This window comes from Grampus griseus (genome assembly GCF_964374135.1).
Source record: "Grampus griseus genome assembly, chromosome: 20".
NCBI classification, from domain to species: Eukaryota; Metazoa; Chordata; class Mammalia; order Artiodactyla; family Delphinidae; genus Grampus; species Grampus griseus.
In genome coordinates, this window is record NC_139014.1 from 33,218,875 (window position 1) to 33,241,412 (window position 22,538).

At 39.2% G+C, this 22,538-nt stretch overlaps 1 protein-coding gene across 1 annotated transcript in view; it reads right to left on the reverse strand.

The window, feature by feature from the left end:
- Nucleotides 1-7,207: 7,207 nt before the first annotated feature.
- Nucleotides 7,208-22,538, reverse strand: part of STXBP4 (syntaxin binding protein 4) — a 170,213-nt gene continuing 154,882 nt past the window's right edge. The window contains exon 17 of the mRNA XM_082678958.1: nucleotides 7,208-7,437. Within this exon, the coding sequence (XP_082535084.1) occupies nucleotides 7,323-7,437 (115 nt within the window). The 3' untranslated portion in view covers nucleotides 7,208-7,322. The remainder of the gene's footprint in view (nucleotides 7,438-22,538) is intronic.

Below are 22,538 nucleotides of genomic sequence, written 5' to 3' on the forward strand. Positions count from 1 at the left end.
GGTGTGGTAGAGAGAGAGAAAGGTATATTGCCTCCATGCCATTATGCAGGTGATAAATGAGAAAGACCTGAAAAACAAATAGGCAGTGTTTGCATGGATCAGAGAAAGGGGAATATATTAAGAAATGTTCTAGAAACAGTACATGTCTTTTTCTTTCTCCCAAGCTCACCAAGCATGTCAGTTACTACCTGTGAATGCAGAGGCAGACAGGCCAGAAGACATCAGGGGTAGGGAATAAGTGATCTCGACCAATACTAATCTCAGTCAACTTGCAGTTTCCCTCCATTCTGGGGAGTCATTGCTAAACTCTGGGAGGCTTACTTAGTGCCAGGGCACTCTGGGTTTAGATGGTCTGTTGTCACTATCCAAGTTGCATTTCACTGAGAGGCCATGTGGACTGAATAGAAAAAATCTTCATTTAGGTCCAGTGGGTCTTCCTGCTACTCCTGTGATCCTTTTGGGTTCATGGGAATCAATATGATCTTCCAGTTTGGACCACACTGGGCTAGAGGAAGCTCACTGAAGTTGTCTAAGCTCACTGAAGTTGTCCAAGGCTGTGCCTATACACAGCATGCAATCATTTCCATCCTAGGGTACAGTGAGGAATGGGTCGCCTCTGCTCTCAACACTAACTCATATAATTGTGTTTTGCTGCTCCCAAGAAGGTGGTCCAGGAAGTGGGGCCCAGCCCCTTTCTCTGAGTCGCACCAACATTTTTGTTCTTTTTCCTCTCCCACAGCCAAGGGAATTATTTCCTAGACAGGGAGTAGGAAAGCCTTGCTCTTCCACATCATATGTGCTCTCAGATCTTTGATCTAAATCATGAATCCTTTCCAATTCCCTAAGAAGCCAGACTTTTGAAACTTAAAAGAGCATGTGTTCCTCTGCTTTCTGATGCCACACACCTTTCTTGAGACAGTGAGCATTAAATGGACTAGAAGTTCAGCTATGGAATAAAAAAGGGGAATAAAGAAAATAAGTGTAAAAAGCTTTGGTTAATTTCAGTTGAATATCCTTTGCATAAAATATAAATCACGGGCTTCCCTGGTGGTGCAGTGGTTGAGAGTCCGCCTGCCGATGCAGGGGACATGGGTTCGTGCCCCAGTCCGGGAAGATCCCACATGCCACGGAATGGCTCGGCCCGTGAGCCATGGCCGCTGAGCCTGCGCATCCGCAGCCTGTGCTCCGCAACGGGAGAGGCCACAACAGTGAGCGGCCCGCGTACCGAAAAGAAAGAAAGAAAAATATATATATATAAATCACATAGGGGCTAGGATCACATATGTTTTGCACTGTATCTCTAGGACTTTGCAGTGTTTGCCATGTGGTAGCACTCAGTGTTTAAAGTGAATAAAGGAATACAAGGGCATGAGAGTTAAAGTGGGAACTAAGTCTTAGCTATGGACAGCACATTATACATTCAATTTGGCAAGTATGCATTGAACACCTACTATGTGACAGGCACTGTGTTAGATCCTCCTCCATGGTGCTAGATCCTTCCTGTAATGGTGAATGAGACAGATAAATCCCTGTCATCAAGGAACGTACTCTCATTCTTACTCCTGTTATTAAGGAAGACAAAACACAAATAGATCATTACAAATTGATAAATAATGTATAAGGAATAAACAGGGTAAAGTGACAGATAATATTTTAGTGATGGGGGAACAGGAATGAAGAGGGGTCATAGCTACTAATCTGATTGCACTTTCCCTCAGACCACCCCTGTACGCTGAGAGTGAAATTCAAACTTTAAAAAAAAAAAAAAAAAAAGTAGTATTAGTTAAATGTTAAAAAGTCATATGAAGAAAGCAAATACAGAACTGCATTAATATTTACATAATCATCATGCAGGCACAATGATATTACATGTGGATAGCTATAGTTAAAACATCTTGGGATTTTATTTCTAAAGTTAAGTTTCATGGGCGTATTCTATTTAAAGTTCTTTTCATCCTCAAAATTTATATGCAATAAAGTATGTAAGTTGTTTTAATGTTAGCTTAGTTCTTTTTGTTCTGTATATTGTAAAATTCAAGTTTGTTGACTTTTGAAATAGTTGCATTTTACTTAGCAGAGAAAATAAAAATGTCCATTTCCCCCTAGAAAAAGGATAATACTTTCTAATTTTGCAAATACTTTATGAAAGTATCATTTGACTCTGTATTTTTACAGCTGCTTAGAATTTATTATTGGAGAGGCCCTTCATACAGTATGTTCCTTTTCTTTTATTTCTAGTCAAAGGGTGTTGTTAATATTATTTTGGAATTATTCAAATTTAAGAGAGTGATAAAGGGCCTCTCTTCAGGGGTTCTTATTAACCAAACCCCTAACTTCTCACTCCTTTAAGGAAAAATACAAGGTTTTTGAGAAAAAAAGGAAAGAAAGGAAAAAAGGGTTTTAGATTATGAGCTTCTTGATTTGGGAATCAGAACTACTCAGTGTGTTATCTTCAAGACCTTGCATCTTGTCTGGCATCTCGCAGGTGCTCAGGAAATGGTTGCTGAGCTGAACTGGTTTGGGAAGAGTCAGGGGAATACTATCCCCTCACAGAGATGGGGAAACCAAGGCTCAAAGTGCATTTGTATTGTGCTTTGCACTTTGCCAAGGCCGCATAGCACAGGGAGATCAGCTCTGTACTTTGTGACCACGTAGAGGGGTGCGATAGGGAGGTTAGCAGGGAGACGCAAGAGGGAGGAGATATGGGGATATATGTATACGTACAGCTGATGCACTTTGTTATAAAGCAGAAACTAACACACCATTGTAAAGCAATTATACTCCAATAAAGATGTTAAAAAAAATAAAATAAAAAAATAAAAGTTGGTCCTCGCCACCATTATATATAAAGTAGGAAAGGTCAATACTTTCAAATAAAAAGATGACAGTAATTACGTGTTTGACATACAGTGAATTGGTCACTGCTAGACTCCCCTATATACAGAGTCAGCCTCTGCTGTCAAGGGACAACTAAAACACAATGATGAAAAAATTCAGGTCTTTAGATAATGATGGAAAAAGGATTACTCTAAGGACGAAAACAATCAGAAAAGTTATTGGCAGTCTTTCGACTAAAAAATTGTTCTATAATATAGAGAAGAAAAGCTCTTATACACTATTGCTGGTAGTGTAAATCGGTCCTATTTTTATGGAGGAGAATTTGTGAATTTATACCAAAATTAAAATGAACATAACTTTGACGTAGTAATTTACTTTTATGAATGTATCATCACTATAGACATACTGGCCTAAGAGTACATAGATGTATGAGGAAAAGGATTTAATGAATATGAGAATGTTCACTGTGGCATTGTTAGTAACAGAAGACAATTTATTTTTATTTTTTAAATTTTTATTTATTTATTTATTTAATTTATTATTTTTTTTGCGGTATGCGGGCCTCTCACTGTTGTGGCCTCTCCCGATGCGGAACACAGGCTCCAGACGCGCAGGCTCAGCAACCACGGCTCACGGGCCCAGCCGCTCCGCGGCATGTGGGATCTTCCCGGATCGGGGCACGAACCCGTGTCCCCTGCATCGGCAGGCGGACTCTCAACAACTGCGCCACTAGGGAAGCCTGACAATTTAAATTAGTCTAAGTGCTCATCAATAGATTGTTGGCTACAGAAATTAGGTGTTATTTGGGTAGTGATATTTTATGGAGACATTTGAGGTATAACATTAATCTATGTATCACCATGAAAAAAATGACCATAATATATTAAGTCAAAAGAAAAATACTTAACAGTATGATTTCCTTTGAGTAAAAATTCTCATGAAAGTATTAGTTATAGCTACCTTGGGAAAGTGAGATAGGCTATCTTTTGACTTTGTTCAATTCCATACTACTTGATTCTTCTTTTAATGGAAATAGATTATTTTTAAAATAAAAAAATTAAAGAGAAGCTATTCAATTCTGACTACCTGAGAAGCTTTTAACTTCTCAGCCAACAGTAAGTAGACGCCAGGAAATGGTCAGCTTTTGCCCTACTTCACCATAGTGCCTAGTACTGTGCTTGGCTCATTGTTGGTGCTCGGTCAATATTCTGAGATTAAATACATAAGGAAGGCTAAGCCAGGTCACTCTTTAGTAAAGTGAGATGGAAGCATGTAAGAACATTGAGATTTTTAGATCCTACAATCTGAGTCAGTGGGTCAACAGAGAAGAGTTTACAATGACCACAACAATAGAGTTGACTTAAAGAAAGATGGGCTATATAAATGTCAACTCACTCTGAAATAATTGGGGGATTCTACTTGCATTGAATAAGGATTCTTAATGACTCCCCACCATATGTTTCTTTGAGCATCTCTTGGGGCATTCATCTGTGGGTTCAGAGGTCACAGAAGCATAAAGAGGAAGAAATCTCAGTCAGTGCTCAAATGGTCCAGCCAGTTCAGACCCTGAACCCCTCAGCAACAGTCTTGCAAAGGAGTTCAGCCTGACAGAACACTTCCTGGGACGTGGTTTCCACTTACTCCTGGGGAATTCTTTACTGATGTGTTCTGACTACAAGGAAGTTCCTTAGCACACTGAACTTGAATCTGCCTCTTCGTAAAACTGACCCCCGGACCCCAGCTCTGCCGCCAGTGTCACACACAATGGCTCTAACTGGCTCTGCAGTGGTTTAAGAGAATGGGCCCCGCAAGACTTGCCTTGAGCCCCAGTTTCCACACGTAGGTGATAAATCACCCTGAGGCAAAGATCAGCAACTCTCTCTAATCCTAAACTTGTTTACAAAATGAAGATGATCATAGTTTCTACCTCATGGGGTTGTTTTAAGAAGATAATGAAATAATACATGCAAATTATCCGTCACGAATGTATGGTACAAAATGCCCAATAAATAATTTCATTACGATTTTTGTAGGCCTTTTCCATTAGGTATTCGATTAGGAAGCAGGAAGGAAAGTGGCACCAAATGGTAAAGTTAACCTATGAGGCGTCCGCCAGTGAACTGCTTCCTGAGGATCTTGATGCCAAGTGACTTGAGCATCTTCTGTGTCTTCCTCACTAGAAACAAATTAGAAAAACACTCCCAGGAAAGGGAGGGACACTTCATACCATTAATTTGGCAACCACAAATAGTCTGTACTTTCACAATTATAGATACTAATTTATAAAAGTAACTTGGGGTGTTTGAGAATCTCACTCACCTCTGGGGGACACAAGGAAAGAGCTCCTTCAGGGCCTTCTCTCAAAACTTGTCTCCCTGCAGCTTCCTAATATTCAAAGAGCTGTCAGAGGAAACACAAGTTTCTCCAGCCATTCTGAAACTTTTCTCAGGGCTAATGACTACCTATCAGCCTGGATTTGACTTATGTTATCATTCAAGACATAAATTATAAATCCTACATATATTCAGGAATGTGTGCCTGAGCATAATGTACACATATATTTACCACATAGATCTATATAATATACCATATACAATGTCGTAGACTAGGAGACTCAAGATCTAGGTCTAAGTTTGACCTCACTGTGTGAGCTCTCAAGATCTCAGTTTACTCATGTATATAAATGGTTACAATGGATGATTCTGACACTATATTCTAAGGAGTTTTAGGTTTGCATAGCAGTGCTGGGGGCTGTTTTAATTGGGCCTCCATCTTGTTTGAAGCAGGACAGAAATATTAAAAAAAAAAATCTGTTACAAATATTGAGATTCTGTTTAAGAATTCATTTGAAAAATGAGTCTTTTTCACCAAAAGATGTTTGAAAATCACTGAGTCAAGTGATCCTCAAGGCTCCGAGTTCCTTTTTCTTACTTGTATTTCAGAGGTGGGGAGGGCAGGAGAGAGAGAAAGAGAGAAGGGAGTGAGGAGAGGAGGGAAAGGAAGAAGAGCAGTGGCGGTGGTGGGGAGAAGAGGAGGCCAGACAGACACGGTAACGTCTCTGTGCTATCACGGATGGTTTGGGAACAGTATTCTGATTAATTAATGATTCTTGCTCACTTGCTTACTCAGTACAGTACATCACCTAACTATATAATAACACTGCGTAAGGATAAGTCCCTTTTTGTTATTCAGTTGGTACTTAATGCCCAGAGCATTTAAAATGACTTCCTCCTCCCTGCCCACCCCCCACCCCAACTTCCCAGCCCCAGGTTTAAATCATTAAACGGAGAGAAAATCTTTAGCACTCCAAGTCAATGGCTCATTCCTTCCAAAAACTGTCTAGTAACATTCTTACAGTAAGATGAAATAAGATCGGAAGCATAATCGGTCTGGAGGCTGATATCAGCAATAATGAGGTCAGTCTGGAACGCACAGCAGAGGAGTTCAAGGATGTCTCTTTTGATACATAGATTCCAGATGCCCCTCTATTCATCAGCTCCCCTCAACACTCCCTCTGGCAAGGACAACCCAGCAGGGCAAATCCCAAGAGGGAGTCAGTCCCTTTACTTTAGAAAAATGTGAGCTGCTGAAAGAAGCCCATTGAATCAACATCACAAAGCCATGCCCCTGCTTGGTGAGTGTTTGGGGGAAGGGTTTATAGGAGAACCATGAGGTTGGGTGGGAGCCATGTTTGAATGAACAAGTGCCCCCTGAGTCTCTGTGGCCCCAGGGGTACACAGCTGTGGAGCTCAGCTGCATCAACAGAGACATGCGACCCTGTGTGTCGGGCTGCGACCTGCCTCTGCAGGGACATCAGGGTGTGGGGCAAAGGGGCCTGGACATGGAATCTGAAGGTGAGGGTGTGAGCCTCAGCTCCAGGACAAGGTGCTTCATTTCTCTGAACTGCTCTTTCCCTAACTGAAAAATACCCAGTGGAGTTGCCTCACAGGCGTGTTGTATGGTTTACACAAAACAGGGTCTGAAAAGCATTTTGTAAATTAGAAAGCATCATAAAGATGTAAGCTATATATCCAGTGGCCTGTGGAAAAGCTTGCTGAAATCACTTTCCTAAGGTACGCATATAAGAGGTTAGTGAATTACCAAATAAATGAAGTGTTTCACTATGTTCATGTAATTTTCAATGTGTCTTAATTATAAAAACCACTGTGTCTGGTATTCTATAAAGAACTAACTATAAAATTACATAATTACGTATGAAAAATTATATATATTATAAAATCTAATTACATATGATTTCAAAAACAGGACTAGATTATTCCTAAAGAACTACTGTAGTGGCAATTAATTTTGTAAATGTATACAGTTATATCAAAAAGTTTTACAAAAATAGCTTAAATCCAATCTCCATTTCACTTCACTAAATAGTGTGTGGTTTACTCCTATTTTAGATGTCGCGTGTCAGAGCCCTCCACGTCGATGGAGATGCCAGAAGACCATGGACCGCAGCTTCCCACAGAAAACCATCAATTCTTCTGGTCAGGAAGTTCTCTGGAGCAATCCTCTTCGTTCTCCTCTGAGCAGGACAGGGTCAGTGCGCTCATCACGGGATGCATCCAGGATGTAGTCTGTGTTACGTGACTTGGGAAGAAAAAGGGATACAATTACAGTCTGAAAGACTGTACTTCTACCCACCACGCAAGCAGTGATCCCAGTGACACTGCTTCCACCCTACTGCAGTCTCCTGAATTAGGAAGCAGTTGGAACTGGATCCAATAGTTTTTAAAAGTCTTAGATATGTTTTTAGGTTCAACAAAACCCATTTTTTTCTTTATTCTTTGATAAAAAACAAAAGAATGCAGGAGAATGTGTTATCTTTGACTCCTCACTCTTCTTTATCCATCAGCAAGTCCTGTGATTGCCTTTCTGTAACATCTCTGGAATCTTTTCCTTTCTCCTTTTCCAATGCTATGGCCTGGGTCACTGAAACAGCTTGTCTCTTTGCCTCTGTTCTAGTTTTTTAATTCATCCTCCACTCCAGCCAAGAGATCTTCCTAAATGACAGATCATACACTGCTGCTCACCTGCTAAAAATTCAGTGCAAACTAATGCCTTCTGGATCAAATACATATTCCATAGTACGAAATACCTTGTTTCTTACCTGCCTCAACAATACTTTCTTCTCTGCTACAATCTTTCCCCTTCCCGTCTTGTTTATTCAGCTAACTCAAACTAATTCTAAAGAACCAAATCTCCCTCTAGATTCCTCCAATCTGTGCCCATGGCCTTATCTCTTATACCATATTACAAATGCCTGTTTATTTTTAGGCCTTTGTACTGCATACAAAGCTACTTTAGGGCAGGAGCTGTTTCTTATCTCTGAGTCTATGGTACCAAACATATTCTCAGAACAAGTAACTAGGCGTTTCAGGGAAGAACACAAGCAGAGGTAAGGAAGGACGTACAAACATATGGGGCATGTTCAGGAAGTGGTGAAACATCACTACTTGTGCCCCTACCTGATGCATGGTGTTTTTTAGACCTAGTATCCAACTCCCAGCCTTCAGCTGGATGACTCGCCTAAATCCACCACTATCTGCCCAGCTCCTGAGTCCTGGACAGACAGCTTCTGGAATAGGATGACTTATTCCTTCTCCTTGGATCCTTGTTCTAGCCCTGGCTTACCTCACTGCCCTATCCATCCTAGATCAGTTTCCCCTGCCCCCATCCTACTCAAACTCAACCTCGGAGAAGCATCATGTCTTAGATCAAGTCCATCTGAGGGCTGGCACTTATGAGGATCAAATAAGATTGTGGATCTCAAAGTATCTCCTACTTCCTAAAATATTACAGAATAACATTTCTGAAGTGTGTTATAAGGGTTTTTAATACATATTATGTGAAGAAGAGAATTCTGTGGTCAAATAACTTTGAGATACACTAGTTTAAACATAGTTAAGTAGGTTTTTTTTACTGTAGGATTTCCCAGAGCCCTAAATATACTAATGTGTCTTACGACTCTCCAAGAGTTTATAATATTACTCAGACTAACATGCCCTATTAGCACGCATGGGACGAGTGTGCCTTTGAGCACAACTTGGGATCTGTCACAAAGAGGCACTTACTTTAGTGCCTGTTGATGACAATAACTGAAATGTTGCACTTAGTACCAATGGTCAGTTTCACTGTTATTACTAGATTTGGTTTGTTTTCAGTCCTATATTCTAAATTCTATCCCTATCCCCTAAAACAAATTGTTCCACTCTTCTGTTTAAATATTGAAAATGCAGCTTTCCATGGAAGAAGATCACTTATAGTTTCACGATAGAGTAAATGCACTTAGGTTGTTTAAGATGGAGGTAGAGGTGGCAAGGCCCAGATATCTTCATAGTTTCAAAACCTCAGAGTGTGGTTAAGTGATACAAAGAATAGTTATTCTCTTGACAGTAATCCATGTTACTATTACCTATTTAAAATGGTTTAGTGCGATTTCTTATTATGGAGGCTAAACTTACAAAGCATTTGATTCTGCACAGGTTAACTTCATTTCAAGGCTTTTGTAAAGCTGGAAAGCTGCCTAAATTGAAAGTGGTTTTAAAGAATTACCAGTGAGTGTAACACAGAGGGCTAGAATACCACTGCAAGGGGAAATGAGGACACATTGTCCCATACAACGTACTTGTTTAAAACTGAAAGGAAAAAGCTTGATGGGATATCTTAGTATATTTACTTTACTGTTTATCAGCACATTTATAATATGTTAGTCCAAAGAAGAGACTTTAATTTAGATTATTATAAATCCTTCCTCCCCTACAATGCTCCTTAACTGGGGAGGCTGGAAAGGAAGAAAAACAGGCACAATTAATTACCTGAGGGGTAAGGTTGGGTACACACTTTCTTATGTGACTTAAAAAAATTCTCATGTTTGAAATATTATAACTGCCCATATATGGACATTCCACTGAATTGATAATATAAAATAAGCAAAAGTAAAATGTTTAAGAAGAAAATGTAGTTATAGACTCTGAACAATGAATATTAGAAAGTTCTGCCAGAAAGTCATCCTTGACAGTAAACTTCATTTGGCACTTTTTAATCAACAAATCAACATCTGATCTTTCTCCAAATACAAAATAATACCGTAAAATATTAATTGGTTAATCTTATGTTCATAATACACTTCTCTGTACACAATTGAAAAACACACACCTTAGCGCCAAACATGCAAATACAACAGCCAATCACTAGAAAAAAAAAAAAAACACATCCAGAATCAATGCTTCTAAAACACAGGTAATGCATGTAAAGTGCCTGGTGAAGAGTAGATATTCAATAATGATCATGGCTGTTTCTTTGATTTTTGTTAATAATTAGGGTTTTCTGAATATTGTAAGTAAAACTTGGAATTCTTCCTGTGATGCTGGAACGGGGCCATTTGTGTGTATACGATTCAATTTTATGTCCTGGTGAGCATGGTGACTAAAGAGCTTTGACATAATCGGTATGATGAGATAATCCCAGATTTACTGGCTTGGAGAACATTCTACTATGAGAAATATTTCCTCTCTGATTTGTGTGCTTGGTAATTCAACTGAGAAGAGAGAGAATAAATCAACCCTGTTGACTCTGTTTAATTAATAAAGACCCCATTGTTCACAAAGTGAGATGCTGCTACTTAGTATGAAAAATTTAGAGGTCTGGAAAATAAATGAGGCTGACTGTGAAACACGAAAATCTTCCATTTGAACATACAGTACCTCTGGGAAATGTTCCTGCAGAGAGTGTATCTGACCTGATTTGGGGAGCAATCAACAGCAGTTCAGATATATTTGAAAATCTAAAAAGCCTAATATTACTTGCCTCTGAATGACTGCCAAATCTGCTGTTGGAAAACAGTAATATTTGAGCTGGGGAGACGACAGTGTTGTGTGGTTTCTTTTATAATATTAGTAATTTGAAAGACATATTTTAGCGCTTATAAAAAAATAAACCCTAAGAGAACATGCTTTATTTTATTGCCAAAGAAATGTAAGTGAATTATTTAAATTCCATTATAATTACCTTCCTTATGTTTCTTACCTCCTAGCATGCAAAATGCTTTCTTCCTAAATGAAAATTTAGGACAGCCAGTTAAGAGAAAAGTGGTTTAAAGACAAAAAGAACACTCGTTTTGTAGAGATTCATTCTTATAATAGTCTGTGATGAAGAAAGAGGTTCTTTTGTTAATCTTCCATTGTAAATGATACTATTTATATGTTATTGTGAATTTAGCAAGATTGCATATATTATCTATTTAAGATAAAGCTGCAGAATAATAAGCCAAAGTAATTAACTTACAATGTCCTTTTTTTACAGAGAGCAGGGTAATCTTATGTATATAATATTCATATGAGCCAGAAAATAAAGACAAATAAATATGTTAATCCAAAATGTTTCTGGTATCAGTACTTGGAATCACTGAAAAATTTTACAACTGGCCATAAACTTCAAGTAGTAATGAAAATAAAAGATTTAATAAGAAATATTCCCAATTGAAAACAAATCAGAAGGGAAGAACAGAAAGTGAACCATGTCAATAAAACTATAAAAAAGTCACCAAACCTTGGTGAGGCAGCATGTAATCTTGTCAGACACTGGTTATGAGAATGACTACAGATTAGTAATAGAAAGTATCCATTCCAAAACATGTTTAAGAGAAAATTGCAAGCAGTTTATTTCCACAGATATATAAAGAGTTCCCTCTTACATAAATTTGGAAATATACTCCTAAAATCAAAATGAGTATTTCCCATTAATGAATTCTGTAAATATCACAGAATACTTTGAGAATTTTGTAATTAGGCATTTGGAAATCCAGTGAGGCTCTGATCAAACATTAGCAGGATCCCATTCAAATCTTTACATTCTTGAAGACAAATTTTATTTCTATTCTATATTTATGGCATTCTCTATAAAAAACATATCAGATATATTTTGCAATTAAATAATCCAATTAATTAAAAAATCTTTAGGCCTAGATAGTACATTATGTTACAAGAATCTAAAGCTACAGTAATATATTACTTATGCATAATATTGGAAAAAAATTACATCACTAGACTTGTAAAAAATGAACGCTGAAAAGTCCTGAAAAAATATGAATTATATTTTTGAAGTAATATACACAGGCTTAGATTGCTGTCAATTATTGTACAGAGGCAAAAACATACCAAGTCCAAAGGTGATACATTTTTCAAAAAAAGAAAATGTTTCTATGGTCTCAGACTATAGCTTTGGGTAACTTTTAAAAATTGATGCTGTTTTGGATTGTGATAGAATAAAAAAATTCAGAAGACCTCTAAGAACATGTCCTACTGACACTGGTGCCTAGACACTGGACTGTTAGATAATAATAAGCAATTTTATAAAATTCTGTAATTGGTGTATTTGTACATTCTCATATACCCCCTTTGGCAGTGTCCACCAAAATTTATGTTCTCCATTCCACACTGTGGAGTTGTTATCAGGAGGCTGCTCCCAGGCAGAGACTACATTTCTCAGCTCCCCCTACATCCTTATGTGAGCATGTAACTAATTCCCACCAGTGGAAGGGGAGAGAGTTGATGTTTACGTCTTGTGGACCAGGGGTTTTCAAGAACAGCGCTGGAATGCCTTCTCTGTTCTCACGCCTCATCCATAACTGAACGTAGAGAACTCAGAGGCCCTAGGGGATGGCAGAGCCATGAACTGGAAGGAGCTGGGGTCTCAAAATCACTACCCAAAGAGAAGAAAAGCCACCCATCGACCAGGGATTCCCGCACTGACTAGTGTGTGAGTGTTAAGCCACTGAAAAGCAGGGTTTGTAACAGCAGCTAGTGTTACTCTAAATGACTTCAAGAGAGTATTTCAAGATGAAGCCATGACTATTACTTTCCCATTAAATATATGTACAACTTTTTACAAACCAAAGAGCTTGTCTTTCTAAAATACAAAAAGCAGGCAATAAATATATATTTTCAGGCTACTTGAAATATGTTAGTAATCAAAAGACTGTCAGAATATAGATTAATGGAAACTAAATTTAATTAGAAGCAAGTTTGCAAGACCATTGCCAAAGTTTCCATATTAAATTCCCACTTAATGAGTAGAAGTGCATGAAATGTAGAAGATGTTTAAAATTTTAATGTTCTTATTAAAATGGTAAGAATTGTAATACAAGTTATAAGGCTTTCATTTAATTTATACAATAAAATAAGTTTAATAAACATCTAACTAAATGTATTTTTTTAATTGCCAAATTTGAAGTCTTAAAAAAAACCCTAAAATTATTTGAAACATACAACTTCAACTTATTTTATACTTATCCTAATATTATTTTTCTATCAAAGTTAAGCTGATTACACTAAAAATATAAAGCTATAAATATACATATGATATTAGAAAACTGAGCATCACAAAACTGGGGACTTGGAGGGGTTCCACATGAGATCATCTTTAAACTCTTGAGGTATTTTGTCAGTATTATTGACTCCATAATGCTAAGTGCAAAAGCCACTTGAGAGTGAGTGCTATAACACAGAAACCTTCAATTACAGTAAAAAATTATGGGATAAAAACCATATATGCCATCAACCTTTACAGTTCTCTCATGAACTTTACATACTGATTGCTTCTAATGGTGCCACCTTGGACTTGTGAATAAATGGGCTTAACTGTTTGTTAGAACCTTATTTTATACTTATATTTTGTAAATATTATATATCCTAATTTACATATTTATATTATGTTTATATTTTATATATTTATATTATATATATTTATATTTTAAAGGAGAGACAGTTATATTTATTATCCTCATTTTATATATGAGGAAGCTAACAGTGAGAGAGGTGAAATAACTTACTCCAGGTCATAAAACTGATAAATGTTAGAGCCAGCATCTGGATCCAAATCTGACTTCTGGGAATTTTACCATTATGTTATATTCCTCTCTGAGGCTCTATTATATGGGTTGGTTTCAACAATATATATGGAGGCTTTGGGTTAGATTAAATGAGACCACCTGAAAAGAGGTCTTTAGCTTTACAAGATGAAATAATTAAAGATGTATTGACTGATTAATTCAATGATCATAGATTCTATCGCTAAAGCATTTTTAAATAATTTATCATAAAATTCATAAAACCTTTATTCAGTATGAATAAAAATTATTTGTGTGACACCTGCTTCTCCAGCAGTCTTAAACTTTTCACATCATGTGGCAATTGAAGAAATTGAGGCTAAGAGAGTCCCAGTGCCCTATCCAAGGTCACACAATAGTAGATCTCAGGCTTAGATGCAGACCATGGTCACTATCTTTTTGTATCAGCTTCACGGACCTGGTCTGAAATTCCGTATTGCCCAGGCACTAACTGGGTTACTTGTATGTCTCTGGGAAAGTTACTTAAACTCTGAGTCTGTTTCCCAATCTAGAAAACATGTAAGACCTTCCTCGATAGTGTTAAGAGAGAAAACATATAAATCCCCTAGTTTTATGCCTGACACATTCTAGGTCCATCACCCTCTCTCCTCCACTTCTAACTTCCTGTATTAGTTTTCTCTTGGTGCAGTAACAAATGACCACAAATGTAGTGGCTTAAAACAATGCTAATTTACTGGCTAACTGTTCTGTAGCTCAGAAGTCCGCCACAGTTCTCACTGGCTCAAATCAAGAGGTTGGCAAGGCAAAATTTCATTCTGGAGGCTCTAGGGGAGAATCCGTTTCCTTGCTTTTCCAGCTTTTAAAGGCCACCCACATTCCATGGCTTGTGGCCTCCATCTTCCAAGTCAGCAACACAACATATCTCTGACCCTGCTTCCATTGTCATATCTCTTTCTGACTCTTTCCTTCTGGCTCCCTCTTCTACTGCTGAGGACTCATGTGATTAGACTGGACCCACATGGATAATCCAGGATAATCTCCCTATTTTAAGGTCAGCTGATTAGCAACCTTAATTCCACCTGCAACCTTAATGCCCCTTTACCATGGAACCTAACATATTCAAAGATTTTGGGGATTAGCTCATAGATATTATCAGGGAGCCATTATTCTACTTACCACACTCCCTTGCCCCTCAGCTATTTCTCGCACTAAAGTCTAGAGCTTGAGGGAAGGGGCACTGGTTTGTGTTAATTCTTGCAATTTGCCTGAAACTTGGCAAATGTACAGGAAGAAAGATTATATGCTATAATACATTGTACTGGAGATAACTGACTGAAGAAAAAGGTGCTAGAGATCTATGGAAAGTAATTTAAGGAAGAAGCAACTGTTACGGAATGAATTGTGTCCCCACCCCCCAATTCTATGTTGCAGTCCTAAACCCTAATGTGGCTGTGTTTGGAGGATGGGGCCTTTGTGGAGGTAATTAGGGTTAGATGAGATCATGAGGGTGAGGCCCTGGTCCAATGGGACTGGTGTCCTTGTAAGAAGAGGAAGACACATCAGACCTTTCTCTCCATGAACACAGAGAAGAGGCCATGTGAGGAGGTAGTTGTCTACATCCCAGGAAGAGGGGCCTCACAAGAAACCAATCCTGATGGCATCTTGATCTTGGCCTTCTGTCCTCCAGAACTGTGAGAAAAATAAATTTTTCACCCAGTTTAAGCCACCCAGTCTGTGGTATTTTGTCATGGAAGCCCTAGCAGACTAATCCAGCAACCAAATTTGGAAGGGAAAGTGACAAAAAAGTTAGTATTTGTTGAGAAATTTAAATAAAGGGTCTTGGAGGCAGAGAAGATGCCATATCCGGCTAAATAAAAGTATAACCCTAGAAAGGTGATGAATTTCCAAAGTACTTTACACAATCCCAAAGGATTTTCTTATATTATCCCTCCAAAATGCTAAAAAACATGCTTCCTGCCTCAGTTATATCTGTTATTGGTTAAATAGGGGAAAAAAGAGCTTGATGTTGGCTGTCTAGATCTGGATATTTTATTCATTTCAGTGGGCTTTCCATTCTGAGTAACCTCGGTCAGCTGGCTGGCCTTCTGTTTAGATGACAGTTGCTCATACAGAGTTTCATATGGCTACACCCCTTTGTAGGTATTTATAGAAGATCCAGAGCAGGCTGTCTCAGGCTCCTGAGCCCTGCAGCCTCTTTGCTCCTGTCACAGGGCTGCTGACTGGCTGGGGAGAGGTATAAGTGTAGGTTTTGGTTGCTGGTTTCTATTTGCAGCTGTGCAAATGCTGTCGTATAAAGCTCCTCCACTGGCAAATAGCAGTAGAATAATATAAGGAAAGGGAAGGGGAATGAACATCTATTAGGCACTCACCTTGTGCCAGGTGAGTTATTTTGTTAAATTCTCAAAACAAGCCTGGGAGATATAAACTACTATCCTTGTTTTTTGATGAGAAAAGGGGTTACAGACAATAGAAATACTACTAATTATACCAAGGTCACACTCAAAAGTGGTGGTGTAAACATTAGAAACCAGGTCTGTCTGATACTAAAGCCCATATTTTTTCCCTATCAACTGCTTCCTCAATGACCGTATTCACTCATTTGATAAATACTTATTCAGTCCCTACACATACCAGGCACTGTACTAGTTACTGGATATTCTAAACCAGTTATCACATAGATGGGTACATCCAGACTAGTGGTTTTAATACCTTACAATTTAATCATAGCTAGAAGTACTTGGGAACAAAATATTTTAATAAGCTCCATACTTCTTCCTTCAAGTCCTCTGTTGATTTCTTCATTATAGTCTCATTAAGAATGAAATGCTCAGGATTGCCATACATGCAAAGGCAGTGAGGAGCTTACCCCCATTTCCCTTATCTACACTGAAGTTAGGTACATAGAAATTGCCCTGACATCTCATCAAGTGAGCCCTAGACTTCAGTAGTCTGTCCATGGCTATTTCTTAACTCATCTAAAATTAATCAAAGCAGCCAAATTAATGAGGTCTTAAGAGGGAGGGCTCCTGACAGTACCTACTAAAGTGGAGCTAAAATCATCTGCTAAGGATTTAGGAAAAGTTAAAAGTAGTAGCTTTTTATTTCCCATCCAGAAACCATCCCTCCCTCTCCACCCTCCCTTCCCCAGTCTCCTTAATTTCTAATCACATTAGAATTACCTAACATGGACTCTACGTGCAAAATAAGGTTGGAGGTAAGAAAAACAATCTCAAATTTTTCCTTTTGTGTTTTCCATTTTTTAATTTATTTTATAAATGAGATGATACAATGTAACTTAAGCCTTTAATTAATACAGAAGGCTGACAATGACAAATTTCATTCATATATAGGTTATGATCTACATTCTTTCCTACCTGGAAACAACCTAATAGGCTGTTCTACCCCAAGTTCAGACAATCATTTAGGGTTGTTAATGAACTCTGTCTGGAAAGATATGAGACAAAACATGCCTATTGGAAATCAGTTTTCCTTTGAAGTCATAAAGGCAAAGCTCTTAAATACTGACTATCTCATAAGAACTATTGGGGGGGAATGTCACTGTTTATTTTGTCATTCCAACCTACGGTTTGCATTATTACTGTTCATCCTGGCAGAGTTCCTGTGTTGGCAATATGCTCTAGAAGACCAAAGACTGAAAAAATGTGGTATGTGTCCCACACATCTCTTCCCCCGGCACCCACAGCAGACATCTCTGATGCATCAAGACAAATATCAGGGACTTCCCTGGTGGCGCAGTGGTTAAGAGTCCACCTGCCAATGCATGGGACACGGTTTTGATCCCTGGTCCGGGAAGATCCCACATGCCGTGGAGCAATTAAGCCCGTGCACCACAACTACTGAGCCCATGTGCCGCAACTACTGAAGCCCGTGAACCTAGAGCCTGTGCTCCGCAACAAGAGAAGCCACCGCAATGAGAAACCCATGCACCACAAGGAAGAATAGCCCTCACTCACTGCAACTAGAGAAAAGTCCGTGTGCAGCAACGAAGACCCAACGCAGACAACCAAAAAAAAGACATATCAGTGAGGTTGAATATAGTCTCAGAATTCTTCACAAACAACACTTGAGAAAGTGAGTTGAAATCTATTTGCCCTCTCTGCTCTAGACAGAAACTTCTGTTTTATTCAGAAATCACAGGCTCCCTAGGTTTTACTGGTATGCATTTGTAATGTAAGTATAATACTTCCTACGTAATGGAGAACAGATTTTATAATACAAGGTGTGCTATCTCAGATTTCAGAATGTGATATAAAGGTGTATCAACACAAAGGAATTATAAGCCAGGTGTGAGTAACTTTTAAAAACCAATGAGTAGACGGCTTCATGATGGCGGAAGAGTAAGACGTGGAGATCACCTTCCTCTCCACAAATATATCAGAAATACACCTACATGTGGAACAACTCCTACAGAACACCTACTGAACATGAGCAGAAGACCTCAGACCTCCCAAAAGGCAAGAAACTCCCCACGTACCTGGGTAGGGCAAAAGAAAACAGAATAAACAGAGACAAAAGAATAGGGACGGAACCTGCACCAGTGAGAGGGAGCTGTGAAGGAGGAAAGGTTCCCACACACTAGGAAGCCCCTTCGCGGGTGGAGACTGCAGTGGCGGAGCGGGGAAGCTTCGGAGCCATGGAGGAGAGCGCAGCCACAGGGGTGCGGAGGGCAGAGCGGAGAGATTCCTGCACAGAGGCCCGGTGCCGACTGGCACTCACCAGCCCGAGAGGGTTGTTTGCTCTTCCGCCGGGACGGGTGGGGCTGGGAGCTGAGGCTCGGGCTTCGGTCAGAGCGCAGGGAGAGGACTGGGGTTGGCGGCGTGAACACAGCCTAAAGGGGGCTAGTGCGCCACAGCTAGCCGGGAGGGAGTCCGGGAAAATGTCTGGAGCTGCCGAAGAGGCAAGAGACTTTTTCTTCCCTCTTTGTTTCCTGGTATGCGAGGAGAGGGGATTAAGAGTGCCGCTTAAAGGAGCTCCAGAGACGGGCGCGAGCCATGGCTATCAGCGCGGACCCCAGAGACGGGTATGAGACACTAAGGCTGCTGCTGCCACCGCCAAGAAGCCTGTGTGCGAGCACAGGCCACTATCCACACCTCCCTTCCGGGGAGCCTGTGCAGCCCACCACTGCCAGGGTCCAGTGATCCAGGGACAACTCCCACAGGAGAACACACAGCGTGCCTCAGGCCGGTGCAACGTCATGCTGGCCTCTGCCGCCGCAGGCTCGCCCTGCATCCTCATTCCTCCCTCACCGCGGCCTCAGTGAGCCAGAGTCCCCGAATCAGCTGCTCCTTTAACCCCGTCCTGTCTGAGTGAAGAACAGATGCCCTCAGGTGACCTACAGGCAGAGGTGGGGCCAAATCCAAAGCTGAACCCCGGGAGCTGTGCGAACAAAGAAGAGAAAGGGAAATTTCTCCCAGCAGCCTCAGAAGCAGTGGATTAAAGCTCCACAATCAGCTTGATGTACCTGCATCTGTGGAATACCTGAATAGACAACGAGTCATCCCAAATTGAGGAGGTGGACTTTGGGAGCAATGATATATATATATATATATATATATATTTTTCCCTTTTTCTCTTTTTGTGAGTGTGTATGTGTATGGTTCTGTGTGTGATTTTGTCTGTATAGCTTTGCATTTACCATTTGACCCAGGGTTCTGTCTTTCCTTTTTTTTTTTTTTCTCTTTTTTTAGTATAGTTTTTAGCACTTGTTATAATTGGTAGATTTGTTTTCCAGATTGGTTGCTCTCTTCTTTCTTTCTTTTTTCTTTTATTAAAAAAATTTTTATTTTAATAACTTTGTTTTATTTTACTTTATTTTGTTTTATCTTCTTCTTTCTTTCTTTTCTCAGTTTTATTCTGAGCCGTGTGAATGACAGGCTCTTGGTGCTCCAGCCAGGCGTCAGGGCTGTGCCTCTGAGGTGGGAGAGCCAAGTTCAGCACATTGGTCCACAGGAGACCTCCCAGCTCCAAGTAATATCAAATGGCGAAAATCTCCCAGAGATCTCCATCTCAACACCAAGACCCAGCTCCACTCAACGACCAGCAAGCTACAGTGCTGGACACTCTATGCCAAACAACTAGCAAGACAGGAACACAACCCCGTCCATTAGCGGAGAGGCTGCCTAAAATCATAATAAGGCCCAGACCTCCCAAAACACATCACCAGATGTGGACCTGCCCACCAGAAAGACAAGATCCAGCCTCATTCACCAGAACACAGGCACTAGTCCCCTCCACCAGGAAGCCTACACAACCCACTGAACCAACTGTAGCCACTGGGGGCAGACACCAAAAACAACGGGAACTACGAACCTGCAGCCTGCGAAAAGGAGACCCCAAACACAGTAAGTTAAGCAACATGAGAAGCCAGAGAAACACACAGCAGATGAAGAAGCAAGGCAAAAACCCCCAGACCTAACAAATGAAGAGGAAATAGGCTGTCTACCTGAAAAAGATTTCAGAATAATGACAGTAAAAATGATCCAAAATCTTGGAAAAAAAGTGGAGAAAATACAAGAAACGTTTAATAAGGACCTAGAAGAAGTAAAGAGCAAACAAAAAGTGATGAACAACACAATAAATGAAATTAAAAATTCTCTAGAAGGGATCAATAGCAGAATAACTGAGACAAAAGAATGGATAAGTGACCTGGAAGATAAAATGGTCGAAATAACTACTGCAGAGCAGAGTAAAGAAAAAGAATGAAAAGAATTGAGGACAGTCTCAGAGACATCTGGGACAACATTAAACGCATCAACATTCGAATTATAGGGGTCCCAGAAGAAGAAGAGAAAAAGAAAGGGACTGAGAAAATATTTGAAGAGATTATAGTTGAAAACTTCCTAATATGGGAAAGGAAATAGTTAATCAAGTCCAGGAAGCATGGAGAGTCCCATACAGGGTAAATCCAAGGAGAAATATGCCAAGACACATATTAATCAAACTATCAAAAATTAAATACAAAGAAAAAATATTAAAGGCAGCAAGGGAAAAATGACAAATAACACACAAGGGAATCCCCATAAGGTTAACAGGTGCTCTTTCAGCAGAAACTCTGCAAGTCAGAAGGGAGTGGCAGGACATATTTAAAGTGACAAAGGGGAATAAACTACAACCAAGATTACTCTACCCAGCAAGGATTTCATTCAGATTGGATGGAGAAATTAAAACCTTTACAGACAAGCAAAAGCTGAGAGAATTCAGCACCACCAAACCAGCTTTACAAGAAATGCTAAAGGACCTTCTCTGGGCAGGAAACACAAGAGAAGGAAAAGACCTACAGTAAGAAACCCCAAACAATTAAGAAAATGGTAATAGGAACATACATATCGATAATTCCCTTAAATGTAAATGGATTAAATGCTCCAACCGAAAGACACAGACTGGCTGAATGGATAAAAAAACAAGACCCATATATATACTGTCTACAAGAGACCCACTTCAGACCTAGGGAGACATACTGACTGAAAGTGAGGGGATGGAAAAAGATATTCCATGCAAATGGAAATCAAAAGAAAGCTGGGGTAGCAATTCTCATATCAGACAAAATAGATTTTCAAACAAAGACTATTAGAAGAGACAAAGAAGGACACTACATAATGATCGAGGGATCAATCCAAGAAGAAGTTATAACAATTGTAAATATTTATGCACCCAACATAGGAGCACCTCAATACATAAGGCAAATACTAACAGCCATAAAAGGGGAAATCGACAGTAACACAATCATAGTAGAGGATGTTAACACCCCACTTTCACCAATGGACAGATCATCCAAAATGAAAATAAATAAGGAAACAAGCTTTAAATGATACATTAATCAAGATGAACTTAATTGATATTTATAGGACATTCCATCCAAAAACAACAGAATACACTTTCTTCTCAAGTGCTCATGGATTATTCTCCAGGATAGATCATATCTTGGGTCACAAATCAAGCCTTGGTAAATTTAAGAAAATTGAAATCGTATCAAGTATCTTTTCCAACCACAACACTATGAGACTAGATATCAATTACAGGAAAAAATAATAACCTAGAGATAACTGAAGAAATCAAAGAGGAAATCAAAAAATACCTAGAAACAAATGACAATGAAAACACGACGACCCAAAACCTATGGGATACAGCAAAAGCAGTTCTAAGAGGAAAGTTTATAGCAATACAATCCTACCTTAAGAAACAAGAAACATCTCAAACAACCTAACCTTACACCTAAAGCAATTAGAGAAAGAAGAACAAAAAAAACCCAAAGTTAGTAGAAGGAAAGAAATCATAAAGATCAGATCAGAAACAAATGAAAAAGAAATGAAGGAAATGATAGCAAAGATCAATAAAACTAAAAGCTGGTTCTTTGAGAAGATAAACAAAATTGATAAACCATTAGCCAGAGTCATCAAGAAAAAAAGGGAGAAGACTCAAATAAATAGAATTAGAAATGAAAAAGGAGAAGTATCAACTGACACTACAGAAATATAAAGGATCATGAAAGATTCCTACAAGCAACTGTATGCCAATAAAATGGACAACCTGGAAGAAATGGACAAATTCTTAGAAATGCACAACCTTCCGAGACTGAACCAGGAAGAAATAGAAAATATGAACAGACCAATCACAAGCACTGAAATTGAAACTGTGATTAAAAATCTTCCAACAAACAAAAGCCCAGGACCAGATGGCTTCACAGGCGAATTGTATCAAACATTTAGAGAAGAGCTAACGCCTATCCTTCTCAAACTCTTCCAAAATATCGCAGAGGGAGGAACACTCCCAACCTCATTCTATGAGGCCACCATCACCCTGA